The 20,946-nt window shown below is 42.3% G+C and overlaps 1 protein-coding gene across 1 annotated transcript; it reads right to left on the bottom strand.

Annotated features, from left to right (window-relative positions):
- Positions 1–5,345: 5,345 nt before the first annotated feature.
- On the bottom strand, positions 5,346–16,946 carry wnt5b (wingless-type MMTV integration site family, member 5b). The gene is made up of 6 exons (XM_034526180.1): positions 16,771–16,946; positions 15,511–15,598; positions 15,040–15,199; positions 11,392–11,684; positions 6,222–6,380; positions 5,346–6,114 (listed from the first exon to the last, which is right to left on the bottom strand). The coding sequence occupies exons 1-6, from the start codon at positions 16,944–16,946 to the stop codon at positions 5,815–5,817; spliced, it is 1,176 nt and encodes a 391-aa protein (XP_034382071.1). The 3' UTR covers positions 5,346–5,814.
- Positions 16,947–20,946: the final 4,000 nt, after the last annotated feature.

Raw genomic sequence — 20,946 nt, 5'->3', positions numbered from 1 at the left:
CAATGTGTGTCGCTTTCATCTATTTGTATTGCCACCATGTACAGTGGACACAATATTCGATGTCTACAAAAACAAACTGAAAAAGACATTCACAAGTATTTAAAATGTAAAACATTTGAAGATTTGAACGCATTACCTGTCAGTACTCTGTGTTAAAGAGATGGGCGTGTTGCTGGGAACAGTCAAAACAGGAAGACCACACCTGACATGAGGTGTGTGTCTGTGTTTCTTTTGAAATTCTGATGATAAAAGCCTTAATGTCAATAGAACGACCACAGTATTACAAATGTATGATTGCTATGAAGATTTTAATACAATGAGGAACTGTCTGTCTTCACAAACAGAAAACACAATTTTTGAATATGTTAAGATCCCCCATGCAGCTTCTGTAAACACTGGGGAAACTATGTCGCTACGGTGTGTTACGTGGCAAGACAAGCCTGAGTGTAACACACACGATCCTACATATGGTCATTAAAGCCCTGATCTAATACACGCCCTTGCACAAACAGGGTGTGGCAGAAGACTATACATGATGGAACCGGTTCCCATCATGTTGTTCATAATATCTCAGTTGCTAAGATGAATAATGCAGGACATGTTAATTATACACATTAAATGCAATTACACTTAAAAAACATTGAAGTACAGACAATGTCCAGTGACGACTCCATGTCATCTGCTGGGTGTGATGGTTCTTTTCACCGAGCCTCGAGTGAGTCTTTGCATACCTTCTGGTGTCACTGTTCATTTTAATACTCATTTCATGGCTGCCCAGGAAGTGGTTGGATGTTGGAGCATTTAATAGATTTCATTTGTAAGCGATGATGGTTAACAATTACGTTTTCCTGTTTGCGGGAGAGTTTTTGCAATGTAAAAGCCAGTCGGATTTCCATTCAGTTTGGTCAACAGCAGGAGACTGCATAATTGTTGAGAGAAATAACTGAAGCCGTTAAAAATGACTCTGTTTTAAGTCTCATGTGATCCTGCAACAATAGTCTGTGTTGCATCATTGGTCAGTGATTTGCATCCTCGCCTCTCTGTAAATGTTGAGGTTTCCTTGTCTGGTCTGTGGCTTTTATGTGTGCGTGTGTGTGTCCGTGTCCGTGTGTGTATGTGTGTGTATGTGTGTGCATGGTTCACAGATGTGTCTGCTTTACACCAAACCTGTGATTAAGATACATGCTACAATAGGTACAACATGTACATTAATTGAGCTGCTCTGTGCAGCTTTGTGTGATGAATCATACCTATTTGTGCAATCTCTCATAAGAGAGGCGGTTAATAAACGGCTCATTAAATGAATTAGGGTGAATAAAGTGTACAATTTCAGTACATTTACTAAATGTACAGCATCATCCTGAGGGATCCAAATGTCTTAACTACAACAGCTGCTGGCTAAGCTAGACACACACACACACACACACACACACACACACACACACACACACACACACAGACACACATAGCATGCAAGATCCCATTTTACAGGTTGCCTCTGGATTTATGTACAGCTAGCAAAAGGACCAAAAAGAGCTTTGATTCCTATGACACAGCATTTTGAAATATGGTACAGTACGTACAGTAGATTAAAAAATACAGCTGTATCCCAATGACATCCTTATGTATTTTATATGAACAATGACTTATTATAGGGAACAACATGCTTGCTATAACTGAACTGTTTTTTACATAATTTAAATTTTACTGGTGTCCCCCTGCTGGACGCATGAGGAGCAGAAACCAGAGGAACCAGAGCTCCCCGTACTCCAACATATTGGAGAACAGGTTGTAGAGGAATTATCGCACATTGCTCAATGCCAAAAACTCCACAGAAATGAGAACAGATGTTAAGGTAAATTGTATGAGGCAGTCTTGCAGTAACGCACATAGTTCAACGGCAGAAAGAGCATTTCATGCCACGGAGCAGCTTTGGATCATAATTAGACAGCTGGCAGAACAACACTAAAATGTCCTGCAGGTATCAAGGGTCAGCCCAGGACTCATCCTGAAACAGAGTACTAATGTTCCAGGCCAGTTAGATGTGCAGAGGTGCTGTTTGGCCTTTTAAAGAGACCTGCAGCTACATGTCTCATCCTACTCTGCTGCTTAGCTGAGAGCAGAGTCAAAGCTGCATAGAGAAAGATAAGGGGAGGTCTATAATGAGGTCTAACATGCAGGACTAGCTCCAGATCCCCCAACACCCGAGGAGACATAAGTCAAACCCCAAGGTGATAGTGGTGACTGAAACCTATTTTTCTTGTTAATAAGTGCCCCCTCGGCGAATTTACACGATTGACTTAAGGCACAAAAGCTGCAGACAGACTGATGTAAAGTCAGCAAAAACCCTGAAGTTGGAGCCAACCTCCGGCTCCCACAGACACACTGCGGGAGAACAGATGTCGAAACTAGCATTATAATGATGAGAAGATAAACACAACCTCAGAGCGAGAAAAGGCCTAATTAAAGAAAGACGACCTGACTTTGTGTTTGTTCGTTTGTTTCAGAGATGAGCACAGCGAAATTAGCAGCATCACGGTAGCAGATGGCTGTCAGGCGAAAAGGATTAGAGACACCAGCAGGTTACACTTTCACTTGTCTGATCTTCAGCAAGCACACGCACATGCAAACACACACACACACACACACAAACACACACACTTCACAACACTATCAGACACATGCATATACCATCAATGTAAGATGAATCCATTACAGTAGGAATCAGCAGCAGCAGTTGTGGCTGTATTGACACACAGAGTCCTCTCCCAGGTGAGGAGGATTACACACACAGAGACAATACTACAGGCCGGTCATGCTGCTCTGGTCAGTGATCTAATCCCATTAACTATGAGCGGCTAAAGGTAATGGGATTGTTAGTGGGGTCACTGTAGAGACCTACTTAATAATGACTGTGCACTTGACTTTCAGTGCTAAAAGGTGTCAAAGTTATAGAAAAGCTGCGGGAGCATTTTATGGAGTAATAGAGCGGAGCTGAAGTCACACTGCTGGTGCTATAAAGTCACCACAAGAGAGTCTAACATTTTGACTACAAAAATACTGAGTACACAGAGAGTTGAAAGCAACGTGGCATCCATGGAGCAGATTAGGAGTCAAGGAGTGGACACGCTGTTTGTCCATCTGATTGGGTCAAAGTACTCAAGGAGGCGTGAGAAAATAAGAGAATAAGCAGGAACGCCATAATAAATCACATCCTTACGTGCAAGAAGACGGCGAACAACTTGAGGAACATGCATATTTTACTTTTTTATGTGAGAAAACAGTACACACATATAAACACAATGTGGTGTAGTATTGAACATAAACACAGTCTGACTGTAATACTGATATGATCAATAAGGTTGGATTGATAGGGGAGTTTTTACTGGAAATAAATGCACTCAATAATCATGAGTAATGGGTTTGAGGATAGTCCGTCAAAGAAAGATGAACGCTCGGTATATTTTTAATCCAACACCCAAAACATAGTTATACTTAGGAAGTGCACACTTTTCTCATGGTTCAAAATGGGAAAGAAGTGAGGAGGTATAATGAACTTAAACTAAGAATATGTAAAATGTTTGAAGAATTCCCTATTTTTTTAATGATTATTATGATTTGATTGTATTCGATTCATTACAGAAACATATTTATGTGAAAACATTGAGAAGATCGGACAAATTGTTAATAATCCTCCAGAATACAGGAATGTGAGCCACCTAAAATACACGACCGTGATCATCAACGTTCTTGTCGTGTTCAGCGGATGACGAGTGACATCGTGGTGAGGTTATGCGGAGGCCTCGTCACACCAACAAGCGACGCACAGTCCACGGCTGAAATATGAATCTTATACCTGCGGACTTATGCTGCGGTAGTGTCGTGTTTGCCTCTCTCTACGTGCTCTAATTTCATGTTTTGAAAGGAGAAAATGATAAAAAACAATAACTAAACTCAGTTGAGCACGAGTTGTAAAAGCCAATTCTGCATCACTCTCTATTAAGTGGGGGTTTCTTATTCAATTTATGATGTTGGCATTGTTGTGAATGGCACTACTGTAATTCACTTTCCTGTACTGCATTACTTCCCCATTCAACAACTGCATGCATCCTTTTCCACAACACCCTCCAAACGACAAAGACTCGTCTGTGGCTGTGAAGTGAAAATGTCGGCCGGGATCAGACTTTCCCAAATGAACTGCAGCACACTCAAGAACAGAACAAAGCCTCATTGTCGAAGACGAGTTTATCAAAAGAATACACAATGATACTCATGTATAAAACATAGAAAACAGAAAAATAAAAACAATAATAAAATATACCTTCTTATACACTACTTTTTTTTTTTTAAATTGCAGTCCTCTCTGTTTTTCCAGGCCAACACATTCATTTCATTTTTCCGCAGCATGTTCAGTCCTCTTCCGTTCACTTTGTCGTCTTCATGGTTTTTATCAACTGCTTCTAATTACTGGATTACACTATACACTTAAAAGTATTCTCAACCCATCCCATACATGATGCAACATTCCTGGTATGACAGCATTATAACATGTGACCAAAAAGAAACCGACACCGCAGGGCTTTTTATTGTTGACTGAACAAGTTGCGCAACGTGAGATGAAGTGAACAGTGAATGTGTCTCTTAGTTTAAATCAGAAGCAGCACATTAATCTCACTAATGGAGGCTTCGCTCACTTCACTGTCAGGTGAAGGACGCTGCCCTTGTGCGAGCTGCTTGTTTCAACGGACGTGTGGTGCCAAGATGGCCGCAACCGGCGAGCCTCGTTACCCTGCTCGGACGCGCCTGTAAGGTCGCAGGTGTTGGAAATCTGCTCTTAACAGCAGTAGTTACACTGAGTGTGTCCTGTAAGTCGTTAGTCGTTTACTGAACTTTAATGAGCAGAAGTAGCTGGAAATTCAGCGGTGTGGCTTCTGAACGTGTCCCCGGAATTTTGTGGCATAACAATCCCTCTCAATCTTAATTGAACTGTTTCCCTTTTAGCGCTGTTCCCTTTCTGTATCTGATTCCTCACTCTTGTCTTGTCCGCATTTTTTGGTGCGCTTATTCCGAGTGTATTAGAGCGGCACAGCTCATGTATGCAAGGATTTCTCTTGCAGGGTTAAAGGTCAAAAGTTCTTTGAGAGAGCCACTCTCATGGCTTTGAACTCCAAAAAGGAGTTGAATTGTGGGATTCCTGAACACGTGAGTTTTATGGGTCCAAAGTGTGCCTTAGGTTTGTTTAAGTCCCTTTAAATAACAATCGTGAGTTGTATGTTTATTTATTATTTAATTATATATTTATTTCATCGCTCATATTTTTGTCATCACACTAGTCATATGTGTCCCCTTTTTAAGATCCAGTTATTCCACTTTCTAGGTCCATGATGTCCTTCCGTGGTCATCCATTGTGTTTTGTCCTTCCTTCAGGGTTGAGATCAGGATATCATACAGGAAAGCAGAATGCGATGCCGGGGCGGTGAGAAAGAGTTGTCCGAAAAACATGGAAGAAATCACATGCCTCCTTACTCTATCAATCCATCACTGTGCTTTTCACTCACACAATCATAAAAAGGCTACACAGGTGGTCTAACGCAGCGTTTGCGCTTCGTGTGAAAAGGCAGCGATTTATAAATGGAGGAGAGAAGGGAAACTGGTCAGAAAATGGACCTTGTGTGTCTTAACTTATCCCGAACGAAACCCTGAAACGTCATCTACCCCTCCCCCTCCATCATCCCGTCACCTCCTCCCTCTTCACCTCTCCTCCTTTTTTTTCCTTCTTCATCCCCTCCCATCCGTCCATCATCTGCCAGTGTGCTATTTACACACAAACTGGTCCACGAGTGTCGTGCAGCGCTTGCACTTGACGTAGCAGCACCAGTGGAACTTGCAGTGGCAGCGCTCGTGTTTGTAGGTCTTGAACTGGTCGTATCCTCTGCCGCAGCACATGAGCTTGCAGCCGTCCATGCCCTCCGAGGTCTTGTTGCAGAGGCGGCCCTGCGTGCCCAGAGAGCCCGTGGTCTCGTTGCGTAGGCAGTAGTCAGGGCTGGTGTCGATGTAGACCAGATCCTCTGCAGTCGGGGTGTTGAAGCGCTTGTTCTCCAGCTCCAGCTTGCCCTAGTAGAAGGGGAACGAATCAGGGATTATTTGTTGTGTATAATTCTGCTCGGTGCTTAGTTCATGACACTCTAGAAGAAGAGGCGCGTCTGCTGTGAGCTCATTACCTTGCGTCCGATGCGCATGGCAGCCGCGCTGTCGTACTTCTCCTTCAGGAACTCTCCAACGCGTCTGAAGTCGGCCAGCTGGAGCCAACAGGTCTTCAGACTGCAGGAACCGGAGACGCCGTGACATTTACAGGCTACATTTGCAAGGTTATAGGCCGCCTGGTGGAGTGAGAGAACAAGACAAGGTGTTAGATAGATGTGGTTCTCATGCCTGATTTCATCACTATCTTCTCTATCCCACAATAAATTCCCACTGTACGGACTCATATTGAATTGTGTATAGGAAAGTAAAAGAGAAGATAGAAAGAAATTCGAAAAAATAAACTCAAAATATGCCTCATGAAATTGCCTTAAAGACTGCATCCAGTCTGGTAGTTGTATGTTGTGCTGTATATTTACTATATTTGCTGCAACGCTGCTGCCATCTAGTGGTCAACATGTTTAACTGCTCCAAATTACGCAAAATAAATGTGCTCAAAACACTGTCCCTGCAAAAATCATGGATACAAACGCTCAAGCTTATATAGTTTTAATTCATGAACTCTGGAGTTTTGGGTCACTTTTTTAATTGCCAACTGTCAAATTAAATGTGAGGAAAAAACCAACACCATAGCCACAGAGATCCACATGTGCCAGCTGCGCACCTATCCATGCACTGCTACACCCCATTGGGCGCTGATGCAAAAACACCACAGTGTTAAAATGTGCGGTGAAAATAGATGACCAAAAGAAAAAAATGCAAAGCAAAGAAAAACAAAGAAAATATGTTTGCTCCATCCATACATGCTGTTCCCTGACACGGCTTGTCAGTACTACTCCACCAAACTAAAACAAACAGCTGACTGAGAATTGACGGGCTGCTGCGAACCAGAGGAAATGTGGCTCTATTGTAAATCTAGTTTCCCACACAGCTCCGAGCTAGAAAGCAGTCATTTAAAAAAAGAAAAGTATCACATGACATATAATTGGATTTGCTATAAAGTCAGGGAAATCCCTCCACGACAAAGAAATCATGCGTTAGATCCACTGATCTGCCATTTATTACTTTTGTTCAGAATCATTCTAGATAGGAGCACTAAAATATAAATATAAAGCAAGTCTGTTCTAGAGCCTACAAAATCTTGCCATACTTTAAAACTAAACGTCCCATTTTGACCCATTTTGACCCATCATCTGAGACACTAAATATAAATTTAGTGCCGGATTGCTTTATTATTTTCATCCTCATCGCTTTTTTGCTTTTTGAGTTTGCAGGTTTTTTGGCCGGGTCTGAACATTACAAATGATTTTCTTTTTTTACACGTGCGTATGCTAAGAAAACAGAACAGGAAATACAAGATTTATGGCCTCGGCAGCGGTGGGCTTTAGGGGGAGCCCTTCACACTCCTGCAGCTAAACCAGGCCAGTTAAGCAGCATTCAATAAACAAGTCACACACACACACACACACACATACACCACCACTATGTATTATGTCACTAATCATGTACTGTGTTATGTGTCATGTTTGCAGCAATGCCAGTTCCCACCATACTTGCTGAATCAGTTCTTTAGGTTTCCCCTCACACAAATGAAACCCATCACTCCTCACACTGCCTGATCTCAATTACCTTCTCACCTCTTTTAACCCCTGCATCCCAAACACCCTCCCGACCCCCACCTCCCAACCCTGCTACCCTCTCCTCTACTTTACTACCCAGCAGGCATAGCACTCGGCACCCTCCAATCCTGTGACTTGACCCCTGTGACCCCCATCAGAGAGCCACTGAGAGCTGGGGACAATGACATGCTCAAAACAAGGCTTCTATAGCTTCACAAAATGTGTGCTTCTTTGCTGTCTTTGAATGTGCTAAATATTTATCTTTATACCTCATACTGCTCACAGTGTGATGAGTTAAAGAGTTTTTTTTAATTAGTTTTGTACACATCATCAGGAGAAAATCCTCATATTTTATGACTTGTTGTTTTACGAGCCCTCATGTTTCCTCAGATCCCCCACTGTGAGGTTTATTAGAGGATCAGGAAAAATTAGGATCGCAACTCTTTTTTTAGCCAAATTGTGGATAACATTTTCAAAGATATTAGGGAGGAATCACTTTGAGGTTTTGAGCTACAGCCCACAACAAGATCTATTTTCAACTTTTGATTTTTACTTTATATAACTGTATAGTAATAGCTCATTATTATTCCTATTATCAATACTACAAGCTGCCGATAACACAAAATAATCCAACCATGCCTATACTGTGTGTGTCTGTGTGTGTCCTGCATCAAACTGAGCTATTTGGTGGGTTGTGCCTGCTGGGCGCAGTGACACTGGACCTGATGAAAAAACACACACACACACACACACACACGGTCAGTCATCCGTGGTGGTGACACGGTCTCTGTGTCAGGCACAATAGGTTCTGCTCAGACAGGGTTAGGGGTTAGGAGCCGTGTGTGTGTGTGTGTGTGTGTGTGTGTGTGAGTAGTTAGTAGTCGTATAATGGGGCAGAAATAGAGAACATAGCTCATCCTTTGTGACAGAATAAGCAATGAATGAGGAGTAAAGATTTCCAAAAAGAGGGACACATGTTTCTGTCGGATCTTCTTGTTGTTACAATCAAAATCCTGTTCTCAATTTTAATCCTAGCTTTAGTTTTGAGGTTATTTTTCTGACTGAGGTTATTTTTCTGGCTTTTTTTTATACAGCTAGTGCTCTACTACTGGTCATCAGAGCAACTTCAATTCAGCAACCAAGGGTAATTAACTTTGCAGGACAACTTTCAATTAAAATAAAAATATTTATCAGCAGTTCCCTGTAGCCATATTCTTCAAACATAATTGCAGTCTATCTGCCTTATTGCGACATATTGTCATATTTGTGGTTTATTACTGTTTTGTGTGAACATCTAATGCTTGTCCCCTCTCTGTTGCTCTTTCTGATGATGCTTCCCTTTATTTGTTGGAGTTTTTTGGGGAGTTTTTCCTTATCTGAACTGTTGGATTGCATGCTGTACAGATTGTAAAGCCCTTTGAGGCAAACTTGTGATTGTGATAAGGAGATATGATGGCTCTTTGTCAGCCGACTGCATTGCAGATAGAGACGAGAGCATTTGTTGTGGAATGCTGCTCGTAACTCATTCTTGTTTTTGTAGATCAAAGACCGTTCTAACAAGATCATTTTGGAAAATTACACCAGAGCATCAAAACAAACTAAGGATCATATGTTTCTCTCAAACTTCCCTTTAAATAGCCTGAAAGAAAAAGAAAAATGTATTCATAAATAGTCTGTATCTGCTTGTGCCATCAATTAATTGAAGCTACTGTGTATTACATTCCTAAAATAGCTTCACTCTTACATCAACTAGACAAATGCCTTAATTTATAGTATTACTTTTAGGCCCACAGTGGAGATAAGTGCTTAGAATGACTTTTCCTTGGTTCCAAACAACGATGAAATGTATTTATTGAAAACAGTTAAGGCGTTGCAACGAGCAACAAAGTGATGCGCAGGTTGAGAGATGAATCTGAAAGATGAGTGTTCAGAGGCCTGTTATTGTCTTTAGACTGGGAATGTACAGCTCGTTGTTTTGGTCTCTATATGTGACAAGTCGGCCTCATCTGATTTGTGTGAAACGGAGACGGTGGACCTGGGTGGCTGTGTGTGCGTGTGTGTGTGTGTGTGTGTCTTTCAGAGTCAAGGGAGTGTGACAGAGGTCCATCCCTCACCCTGCGTCTCTGTCTCCAGACGCTTGTACACACAGACGACCACGTTATCCGCCTTACACACAAATCAAATGAAGCTGAGCACACACACACACACACACACACACACACACACACACACACACAGCGGCACGCCCCTGTCACCTCCACAAAAGCCCCGCGGTTTGCCTTGTTCAACCAAGCAAGACAAATCCCGCTTTGGGACAAACTGGCGTGTCCACGAAAGAAAGAGAGAAGAAGGGATGAGGAGGAAAAGAGAAACTGTCTTCCTCTCGCTCGCTCTCCTCCTTTTCATCTCTCTCTTCTCCTCTCTTCCGTTTCGATGGACAGACGACAATGAAAACAAGGGATCAAACAGGAGAGAGGAGGAAAAGTCATTCAAAAGAGTGTGTGCGTGTGTGTGTGTGTGTTACAGAAAAGCTGAGGAACTGTGTGTGTGTGTGTGTGTGCATGTGTGTTAATACAGGGCTGTAGCAATAGATCTTTCTCTCTTATACACTCTCCTATAGCCCCAATGGGACCCTCAGCAGAAACACAACCTCTCCAGACCCTCACCTTTGACCCCTCATACACACACTCACACAAAACCAGGCTCAATGTCTCTCACACAAATCAAATGGAGCTGAGACGACATGCACATGCACGCGCACACACACACACACACACACACACACACACACACACACACAAACACACACAGCGTCTTTGTCTTGCAAACAGCTTAAACAAAGCTCCTCTAATTGAAGATAAAGACATTCTCCTGATCCAACGTGTACCAGAACTGGCAAATGGACCTTTTAACCAGGAAGGTGTGTATGTGTGTGTGTGTCAGCGTGTGTGCGTTTGTGTGCGAGCTTGTAGCCTAGTTTAAGGTGAAAGGTTTCTTTTAGTGCATTTCTCACCACTTGAAATAATTTCCAAACACCTTTAGCTACGGTATCAAGACTAGAGCTTCTAATAGTTGCCAAATGGCAACCAGAGAGGGCCAAAAAACCTCAGAAACTAGAACATGATAATTTGACAAAAGATACCACATCCATCCATTGCTGTCTTTCTTTTTGTTTTCTAGCACATTGTTTTGTTTCACTTCTGAACTTTAAATACAGTCGAGCATGTTATTGTCCATTGTGTTGCTGCATTTATATGTGTGTATTATGACCTTGTGTGTGTGTGTGTGTGTGTGTTACTTCCCTGGAATGCGCATTGACCTGGCGACCCAGCCAGACTCCAAGGGCGTTAGCAGTTATACCATTTGGACCCTCCCAATAAATAACTTACACACACTGAGAAATACTACCAGGTCAGGCCACCTCGACTCACACACACATTCCTTGGAGACATTCAGATATAGGATGGCGTGAACACACTTCTTCACTGAAGTTTGACCTCCGAAACTCCGAAAATAAATCAATTCTATTTTTTCGGACATAAAACTAAATGCACATGTGTGTCTCCCGTACCTGTCTCCCTGCTTCATTATTCTGCAGGTTCATCAGTGTTCGGGCGTGCTCAGTAGAACCCCGTGGGTAGTTCTTCTCTCTCTCCCTGGCGTCCACAAACTCCCGGGCAAAGCGGTAGCCGTAATGCACATTGTCGCCGCAGCCACCCCACAGCCAATCGCGTGGAAGGTCACGGGGTCGAGCCGCCCGGCTGCAGCCGCAGGTGGAGAGCTCGCCCTCGCGGCACGCCCGGCTGATAGCGTTGACCACTCCGGCTGCGCTGATGGCGTAAGTGAAGGCTGTTTCCCTCGAGCCTGAGAGGAGAGGAATGTTCAAATTATAGATATTTATAACTTATAAACTTGAGTTAGTAGGTAGAGTAACACTGTGCTCTGAGATAACACTTCAGATACACCCGGTAAGTTTTGTCACAATGTTTTTTATTTTCCAGGGCTTTGGGGAATGTGTGTGTTCACCGACAGGAAACATGGGTAACTGTTCAGGTTAACCCCACCCCACTCCCCAACACACACACAGCAAACAGTCCCACACCCACTTCACCCAACAATAGGCAATATATGTGATTTTAACTCTGCAACTTTAAACACCAGATCCATACAATATATGCAGCAGTTAATTAGGTAAATCCGTGACCCCATGTACTTGGCCTCTGGGTTTACCTGTCCTACTTCTGGTTAGTCGACCCCTTTTTTTAAACCTCTTTTTGGAAACAAATGTTCCAGTTACTTAATTGTTGACAATTTGTTTTTTGCATTATTCATACACATTTTTAGAAAAGACATGATGCGGATAAATGTGAGTTTTTAATTTACAATCCTCTCTATCGTATTAGGGTAAAGGGGGGAAATTCACAAATGTGGACACCTCAAATTGTGGACAAATGAATGAAAACCATCTGCATGGGTACCACTACAGGAAAGGAAGTGCAATTGGGGTGAACTGACCCTTCAAAGGGAGCTTCAGGCCAGAAACCAATTCTCATTCGTAGCACTGCAAAGACCTACGTGCAGGTAAATAGTCAATCTCCCATACTTACATACACACTTATAATGTTAATGTTGAACCAGAGAGAAGGATTCGGAAAAAAATCTATTCAGTTTCAAATAAACAACCAGACTGCTGTCACTTTGTAGTTGCCTTGATGCATGCACAAGTCCATATGAATGACTGCTCTTCACTAGACCAACACGTCTAACACTGAGGAATACACAACCTGCATGTCTATTCACTGCATTACTACACAAACCATTAAGAAGGAAGAGAGGACAAAGACGATGGCCTGACAGGTAGGAGGTTAAGTGCTCTGAAACTGACAATTTACATGTGAACAGCCTTGTGGTATTTCTGGTTGAGACCGCATTTACAAAGAGCACAGTGAGGTCGTATAACACAGGGTGACATTTCTCCTCAAGCGATGTTCGTCACAACAAAATGTCCTTATTGCCCGACACACAGTGGCCTTATACATGCTTGTGTTCTCACTATGATAACCCTGCAATGTTGCAGCAGAGAACTGTATGTATTCATTATTTGATTTAATTTATTAGTTCATTTTTATCGTATCTGTTGGTTTTATTATTACCAGGGTTTAACTCTTGTTTTTTTTGGGGCCTCGCTGCTGAGCTTTCTATGTTTTATTACTTTGCTTTTGCTGTTTGTCTGTCAAAGCACTTTGTAAACTCGGTTTTTAAAGGTTCTATATAAATAAAGTGCTCATTATTATTATTATTATTATTATTATTATTATTATTATTATATAGTGTCATATTTTGGGCGTGTAGTGCATATTTAATGCTTTAACGTTACTGTAATTGCACCTCGTTACCAATGTCTGGTGGCTAAAATCATTCTTCGTTTTCTTTTTTGCTTCCTTAGGCTATTTATTGATTTGCTAGTTTCAGGGTGCCCCTTTTAAACAGTCACGATACGTTGTGACGGTATTGTTATATTGTTATGCTTAAGCTATATTAGTATGCATCTTCTAAAGTAGGCATGTAACAGGCTACAATACTATTACAACTTAAGTTTTATAGCTGGTGTGTGTGTGTATTTCCCGTCGGGTTGATACTTGAATGCTATAGTATCGCTCTTCACTGTATTCCAGGATGCCTGCAGCCTGGAATCAACACCAGACAGACAGACAGGCAGGTATGCATGCAGAGCTGAGACGTGTGAGCTATTCATTCAAGGTTTTAGGAGCTCTGTCCCAGTCAGGATGCTGATGCACATATTATGCAGCAGGATAATGAGACAGAGGACGACAGAGAGAGGCCGAGAGGTTTATGAGACTGCGGAGCCCAGACTTCAAATAGCGGGTCCGGATCTGCCGGCTCGGTGTCAGCTCATCAGCGCATTTCAAAAGAAAGGACAATGGACCGACTAACACCTCCATATAAACCTGGAGATAGACTGACTGTCAATAGAGAGACAGGCAGAGAGGGACGGAGACAGAGAAAGAGCAGCAAACACCTCGTCTGACTGCCCGCAGCGGATTTGACACTTACTTGTTGATGAGAGGTTTCCCATATCGCCTGCTGGGAATTAGACGCACGTGAAACTGATCCAGGATCTGAGCTACAGGTGGAGGTTTACTAAAACTACTGTCTGGGAATTGCACGTCTTTTTCTTTTCTTTTTGCTCGAGTTTGTATGCGTCTTGATAAACTGCCTTGCGCAACTCTTCCGAGTCGTCGTCGCGTTTAATGTTATCAGTATTGCAAATGAATAGGTCTTATAACTCTATTTTACTTATATAGCTAACTCTACCGTAATCCAATAGACTAATGGCTGTTGTGAAAAACTCCACATACTCACAGGAATTAGGAAAAGTTCAACAGTAAAAAAAGAGATAGAAAAACTAATTATACACTACAATAAGAATAGCTTTCAAATATGTACTAACTATACTACAACGTGAAAGTATAGACTCATTGTGGCCCCTGAATATTGTAATGATAGGCCACTAAGATACAACATAATAATAATAATAATAAATAAACATGATAAAGTTGTTTGCAAAAAAAAGACATCAAGACATCAAGTGTTTCTTACTCTTAGGCTGTATTCATTGGACCAATAGTGTCTTTACCAAACCTAGTTACTCTGCTTTAATTTTGGGCTACTGTTCAACTCATATTCCCATTTTAACAATAACATACAGTGAACAGTGTGTTATTTAACAAGTTTGTTAAATGACCACTATTCTGCTCTGTCTAAGATTCAACACCCTGATCTGCATGACCTGTCCAAACACTTGTGATAATAATCATAACAGTCCAATCAAAACAACCTAGTAAATAATTCAGTTTAAAAGATGGATTATTATGTAAAACATGTGGCAACTCTTGCTTGATTTTTCAGTACGAACCTGTTACCTATAACCTTTTCTGTCATTGCTTATTTTATTAGTCAAAATAGCCAACACCACAATGCATCTTTTGATCTGTCTTGCTGTTTTGACATGTTTGTGTGTAACTTCTGAGCTTTTGCATGCTTGATAAATTCCTATTGGCGAAGAAACCATAACACAAAACACAGAATTCAAACCCATCACTCTCAAATTGATAGACAGGACTTTTAGGAGGGGAGAAAGACAACAACAACAACCTCTTCTTACTCTGCTCCTAATCTCATCAAACAATAAACTCACCAATCTGCATGACCCGTCCAAACACGGATGTGTTGTCCACAGTGCTACAGTTCCACCTCCTCTGTCTGAACTGGTACTGGCACTCCTTGATGCCTGTCTTGGCTCCGTCTCCGATGTAGACCATGTGGTCCTGGTACAGCTGGCACAGCTTCCTCTGGCCCTGCAGACAGCGCAGCAGCACAGGAGAGATTAGCAGAGATTAGGACCATTAATGGTTTCACACTTCAGCGGTCTCAGTGGGGATATTCTCCTTTATTTGACTATTTCCTCAGAGTCAGGGTGCAGAGGAGGAAGAGCCGGCGTTGCTCTTTTGGTTGTTGCTGATGTTGTAGAGCCACACCATACAAAACTGAACTCTATTTCTTTCAGAATATGTTCATCAATTAATTAAATTAAAGCCATGGCCGCTTAAAGAGGTGTACATTTGAAATGTATTAAAAAGAGGTATAAAACATGCAGACAGGGACTTACTTGAGAGAGACCAGACAGCTGACTGCAGAGAGGCTGTGCTCCAATGATGTACATCTCTGGCCGCTGGATCGGGGTCAGAGCTAGTGACCTGAGAGACAGACGCCATATTAAGTCTAAATTTGAACCAGTAAACTCTATCGGTTACGATCAAAGATAAGTGCTAGAGACAGGATCTCTGCGATAAACGTCTCTCTCTCTCTCTCTGAGAGGAGGTTGGTGCTGTAGAGGACAAAGTTCAGACATGTTTATTAGTAGAACTGGCCTATAAAGTGGAGATGGACTCTTCTGGTGTTCATCCCTGCAACCACTTCCCTTGTGTTTCCTTTCCTGTCCTTTTCACACGAACATTTGTACCCATATCACACAATTTTAATCACCTTTTATTTGAAAAACTGACAATTAGTGCCCACACACACACTATGACAGTTAATCTCATTGTTTTTCCCTTCATGGCCATCTAAAGGCTTTCTAAACAAAGGAAAATCAAATTGTGTGAAGATTGTCCCAATCTTAAGAGCTAAAGGAAGATCAGTTCATGTATCATAATGAATGCATTTATGAAAATATTGCATGATTTGGACAACATGGGAGCTGTCTTTAGATTGTGTTTGTTTGATGGAGGACACCGCTAAATGGAAACTATGAACCACCTATTCTCATTCTACATAAACTGACAGGAAGGTGAACTCCACTGACCTGTACACATCCTCCGCTACATTATCAGAAAGCCAACTGAACAGCATTGTTGCATAGCCGTCTTGTAAGTCAAGAACAAGTGTGGCTAATTGACGGTGCTATAGGCACAACAGCAGGCTGCCATGCAGTGCCATTTGGGGCTCAGCCAGGGTAAATATTGTGACAGAGCCCTCACATTTGTTCCATTCACTGTTAGGGCTCAACAAGACCGGGGCATCACCCCCAAAACACACACAGAGAGACACAAGAGGCAAAACACAAACTCCATAGTTCACATTTTTCCCATTAGTCATCTTATCAGCAGCATACAAGCACAAAGATGGAGGATATGAGACAGTTTTCTTTTTTAAACATATTTTAAGGCTTTTGTCAGATACAAATGAATGGATATTAACATATTCAACTTTAAAAAAAATGTGTATGGAAAATCTGTCAAAGTTGCTCTCCTATTAGTTACCACTAAATGGAGGCCATAGTTCATCCACTTTGTATAAGCCACCACACCACATAAAAAATAAATTAAAAAAATACAAAATCAATGCACCACCAGCGATCATTACTCACCACCATGAGTTGGCATCCACCACCAGCAGTTGGGAGCTGCAGGCGAGGAAGGCGGCTGCCAGCAGCAGATGTCGAACGGCACCGGTTCGCTTTCTCCGGACAGGCCTGTTGTCCATGGTCCGCCGCGTCACCGCCACACAGCCGGTACTGGGGAAAGTGCTCTGCTGTTGAGACATCGGCATAAAATCAGGCGGCGTCCTGCTCGGTCCTGCTGGGTCTGGACGCGAGCCCCGTAGTGCTGGCGATGCAGGGAGTTCGAGTCCAACTCGAGTGTATCTTGTGTATCGTCTATTTTTCTTGAAAACCCCCTGTCGTTCCAGTCTCTAGGATTTAAAACTATCAAATAAAACTGCCATTTAAAATAAGATGAAAAAAGACAAGAGGAAAAAAAGGCCACAGTTTATAATCCAAAAGGTCAGAAGCAGCTAGTAAAAATGTGAAACCAGTTTACTGCTTAAAACTCCAGTTCAAAGTCGTGCGTAAAATGGTTTAGTTGGGATTTACGCAAAGTGCTAGGGGATTTCTCCCTCACCCGTTGTCTCTAAAAAGAGTAAATAAAGCAAAGCAGTAATTTGAAAAGTGTGATCCCGTTGTTCTCTCGAGGAAAGCTTAACAAAGAGATTAAAACACTAATTGAGCAGCAAAAAGAGTGTTCCTTTCCTTCCTATCCCCTCACGACCACTCCACATCTCTCCTCTCTCTCTTTCTCTCTACACTCCTCTTCTTCTCACCCCCACTTCACCTCAGAAACCCTCATGCCCTCTCCCTCCCTCGCCATACATTGCGCGCGCATGGGGCGTATGGTTGCATGTGCGTGCGCAGAGTTAAACCAAATGGGTATTGAACAGTGAATTGAATGCTGAGACAAGACTGGGAGCACCTGTGATGTTGCTTTCAAAGGTTTTGAATATAAAACGCAGTTGTGTTTTTGGGCAATCAATCCCTGAGCAACGTAACACAAAATCTTACACTGCAGCTGATACAGGTTTCTGAACAAGGCCTTCTTCATTTGACCAGTCATTAGATAAGCTTTCATCCAGGGATCCTCCATTCCTTTTCGTGTACTACAACTTAAAAATGAAGTGTGTGTATTACAACGTTTATGCATATGGGCACTAAAGTGGGTAAAATATGCTCAGGACAGTGTATTGAAGTAGTGCGATGGGGGTCGGACGTTTTTGCAAAACCCCCATCGACCTCAAAACAGTTCACGTGCGTCAAATTCCTTTTATTAGCTGAAGTGAATAATTTGTTTGAATAAAAGGTGAGTGCCTGAAAATCGTCTAATCCCCTCTTTGGTCGGCGACAATAAAGCCCCCCCCCACACACATTACGCACGAACACGCACACGCGGACGGCCAGAAAGCCTGAAAAGTCCTGAAGTAAAGAAAAGGCGTGTTGAAGCGAGCTCTCCTCAATTCATATCCCGGCCAGAGACAAACTGGGCGGTGAACCTGCAGGAACAGACGCTTTGATCTGACTCAGTGCTTCTTAAAAGACACCATATGCAACCAATGGTGGACGCATGCAGGGGGATTAGACTGCAGCCTCCAAAACCTGGACGACTGAAGTAAAAAAGTAAAGCACGAAGAAAAGAAAAAAAAGATCTATAAATATGGAAGTTGTTGCTCTTAGTATAACCGTTATTTGATGAATAAGAAAGCCGAAGGTCGCAAGGAATTCACCAAATTCACAAAAAGTTGTAATCACTTTAGATTAGTTTTAGGAATATTTCTCCTTTAAATAATTTGTATTAACTTTGTTGTTCAATTTGATAAACAGTGATACATATTTACTATATATATATATATATATATACACATGCATACACTGTGTTATTATAACAATATACTTCTTAACTTTTTTTAGTTGTCTTATTAATATTCCAGTAAAGTCTGTTATTTGGGGCTTTATTAGATTTCTAATTTGTGGCGACTGAGCAGCAGCAGCGAGTCGGATGTCACTCGCCTTTCTGCATGATAAAAGACCCGCAGCAATGTCAGGCAGAGACCGCACACCTTTCATCTCCCGGGGGATTTAAACTTCCTCCCACGCACGCACGCACACACACACACACACACACACACACACACACACACACACACACACACACACACACACACACACACACACACGCACACACACACAGCTCTGCTAAGTGATCTAACTGGCTGCCTCCTACATCTGGTCTGATTGATATTCTGGGTATCGGGTCAAAGTCAGGTTTATCGGGTGAACAAACAGAGAAACAATGAGAAACATTTCGGGAAACAGAAACGTAATTACAATATGTAACAACGCTAAAACTGGTCCAACCGACCACTGAGTAAATAACAAATAACCCCGAGGCTGAACTTCTGCTTTGGTCTCGTCCTGCAGCCGTTTCCGTCGAGACAAGGCGATCCACCGCAGACCACTCTATTAAATGCAGAGGAAGTTGCTTTGACAACAGCGCCCTCTTACGGTCAAACACATTGTTAACCACCCCATTAATCTCCTTATTTGAGGCTATATGAAAGGCTCTCAGGTTTGCAACTTGACTAAACTACATCACTGTGCAAATAGAAGTATTAAAAACTAGTTCCACCTCAACCGGCTACAGCAGTAAAATGTTATTTAAGCACTGATGCATCAGCTATTTAATATTATAAAAGAATACGCCAGTCAGTTGTCTGCAGAAAAAGTACTTTTACTTAGAATTTACTGAAGTACTGAGTACTGCCTCCATCAATGTATTCAAACATTATTCAAGAAGTATAATTGAACAAGGTTCCAAAATGAAGATCATGTGCATGAATATTAAGTCTTGAATATTAAACATTGGATGTTAAGAATAGTTTTCTAAAACACTCAGCTCTCATTTCCACTCAACATACGTGAAATGGGTCTCTCTGTACTCGTCTTTTGTTCTCGTCTGTCTTCTCAGTGGTGTAACCAAAGTGTGTTTGACCCCCTGGTCAATGTCCTGGACTGTAGCAGCTGACATATTCTGCACAATGAAAGGCTGGTACACAGCAGTGACTCCTGACGGTCTGTTACTGACACTACAGCACCCCCTAGTGTTACCTTTCCACATAGCCTTTCTTATACATCATAGGCGTTGAGAAGAATCACACAAGTATGAGAAAACAAACCTGGCAACAAACCAGATTTGAAAACTGTTGATGACTTAACATTTCCAGAATATCTGCACTTTGTTTGAAACATCTGAGAGCCAAACTGAAATAAATAGGTCTCTCCTCTCGAGAACTCAGCTAATTAAAACTGTCTCATTGTCTCGGCCTTTCGGGAACTGGAGTGAAACAGGCCAACAGCTTATTCTGGGACATGACTCAGAGATTCAGAAATACTGGACTGGAACAGCCACCCTGCTGGCGATTGGTTTTACTGGTAACCTGTGATGTGCTTGTTGAAACACAAGGAGGAGCAGTTCAGCTACAGGACTCACAGCAGCCAAAGAAAGGGGGTACACTGAGGGAAGGGAGGTAGGGGGGGGGGGGGGGGGGGGGGGGACACGAAACTTGGACCAAGTGAGATAAAGACAGAAAGAGGTAGGAGGGAGAACAGAGAGGGTGAAAGAGAGAGGGAGTGTCCACGTAATGGATACACAGAGAGAGAGAGGTAGACGGAGCGAGAGAGGACTTGTCCCCAGAGGATATGTGCAATAGCCATGCAACAGGGAGCAATGCCTGAGAAAGTCGGCAGCTCCTCTCTGGATTAACGGCAGCCTCACTTTTTATTGCCAACAGTGCCAGACTACAGCAGGCGAACCAGCCAGCTCTCTCCTGCAGGGAAACCAGCTGCGGTCGGCTGATGAGGTCTGAGCTGATCCCCCTGGAAGATGCCCATGCCAAATTGCTAAATATTCATTTTTAGAAATGGCAGCCACTTAAAAATTGATCACCCTCTGGTTAAAAAGACAGAAAACATATTTTTTTTCCCAGTGTGTTGAGAAGTCAGGGCAAATGTATCCACTTTAAGGTAGCTGCGTTCAGTCCTCGGCAACATCGATAAAGAAATGATTCTGTCGTCCCCTAAAAAGTGAGGGAGGAAGTATTCAGAGCTTTTATTTTTAAAAGTATACTACTGAAATATGAAAATAGTCCTGAATTAAAAAAATGTGCTTACAGATGAAAAAGTAAAGTACTATTTCATAAAGATTGCCCCACTGTTTAC

This window comes from Cyclopterus lumpus, chromosome 23 (assembly GCF_009769545.1).
Source record: "Cyclopterus lumpus isolate fCycLum1 chromosome 23, fCycLum1.pri, whole genome shotgun sequence".
NCBI lineage: Eukaryota > Metazoa > Chordata > Actinopteri > Perciformes > Cyclopteridae > Cyclopterus > Cyclopterus lumpus.
The sequence above is the reverse complement of the archived record's forward strand: the minus strand, read 5'-3'. Positions and strand labels throughout refer to the sequence as shown.

What these genes read in the sequence shown, in the direction of transcription:
- wnt5b (XM_034526180.1), bottom strand. Translation starts at nt 16,946, where the DNA reads ATGTCTCAACAGCAGAGCACTTTCCCCAGTACCGGCTGTGTGGCGGTG. An exon ending in TGGACGGGTCATGCAGATTG is followed by an intron (nt 11,685 to 15,039) that starts GTGAGTTTATTG and finishes CTCTCCTCTCAG; the next exon opens with GCTCGAGGGAAACAGCCTTC. An exon ending in ATAATGAAGCAGGGAGACAG is followed by an intron (nt 6,381 to 11,391) that starts GTACGGGAGACA and finishes TCACTCCACCAG; the next exon opens with GCGGCCTATAACCTTGCAAA.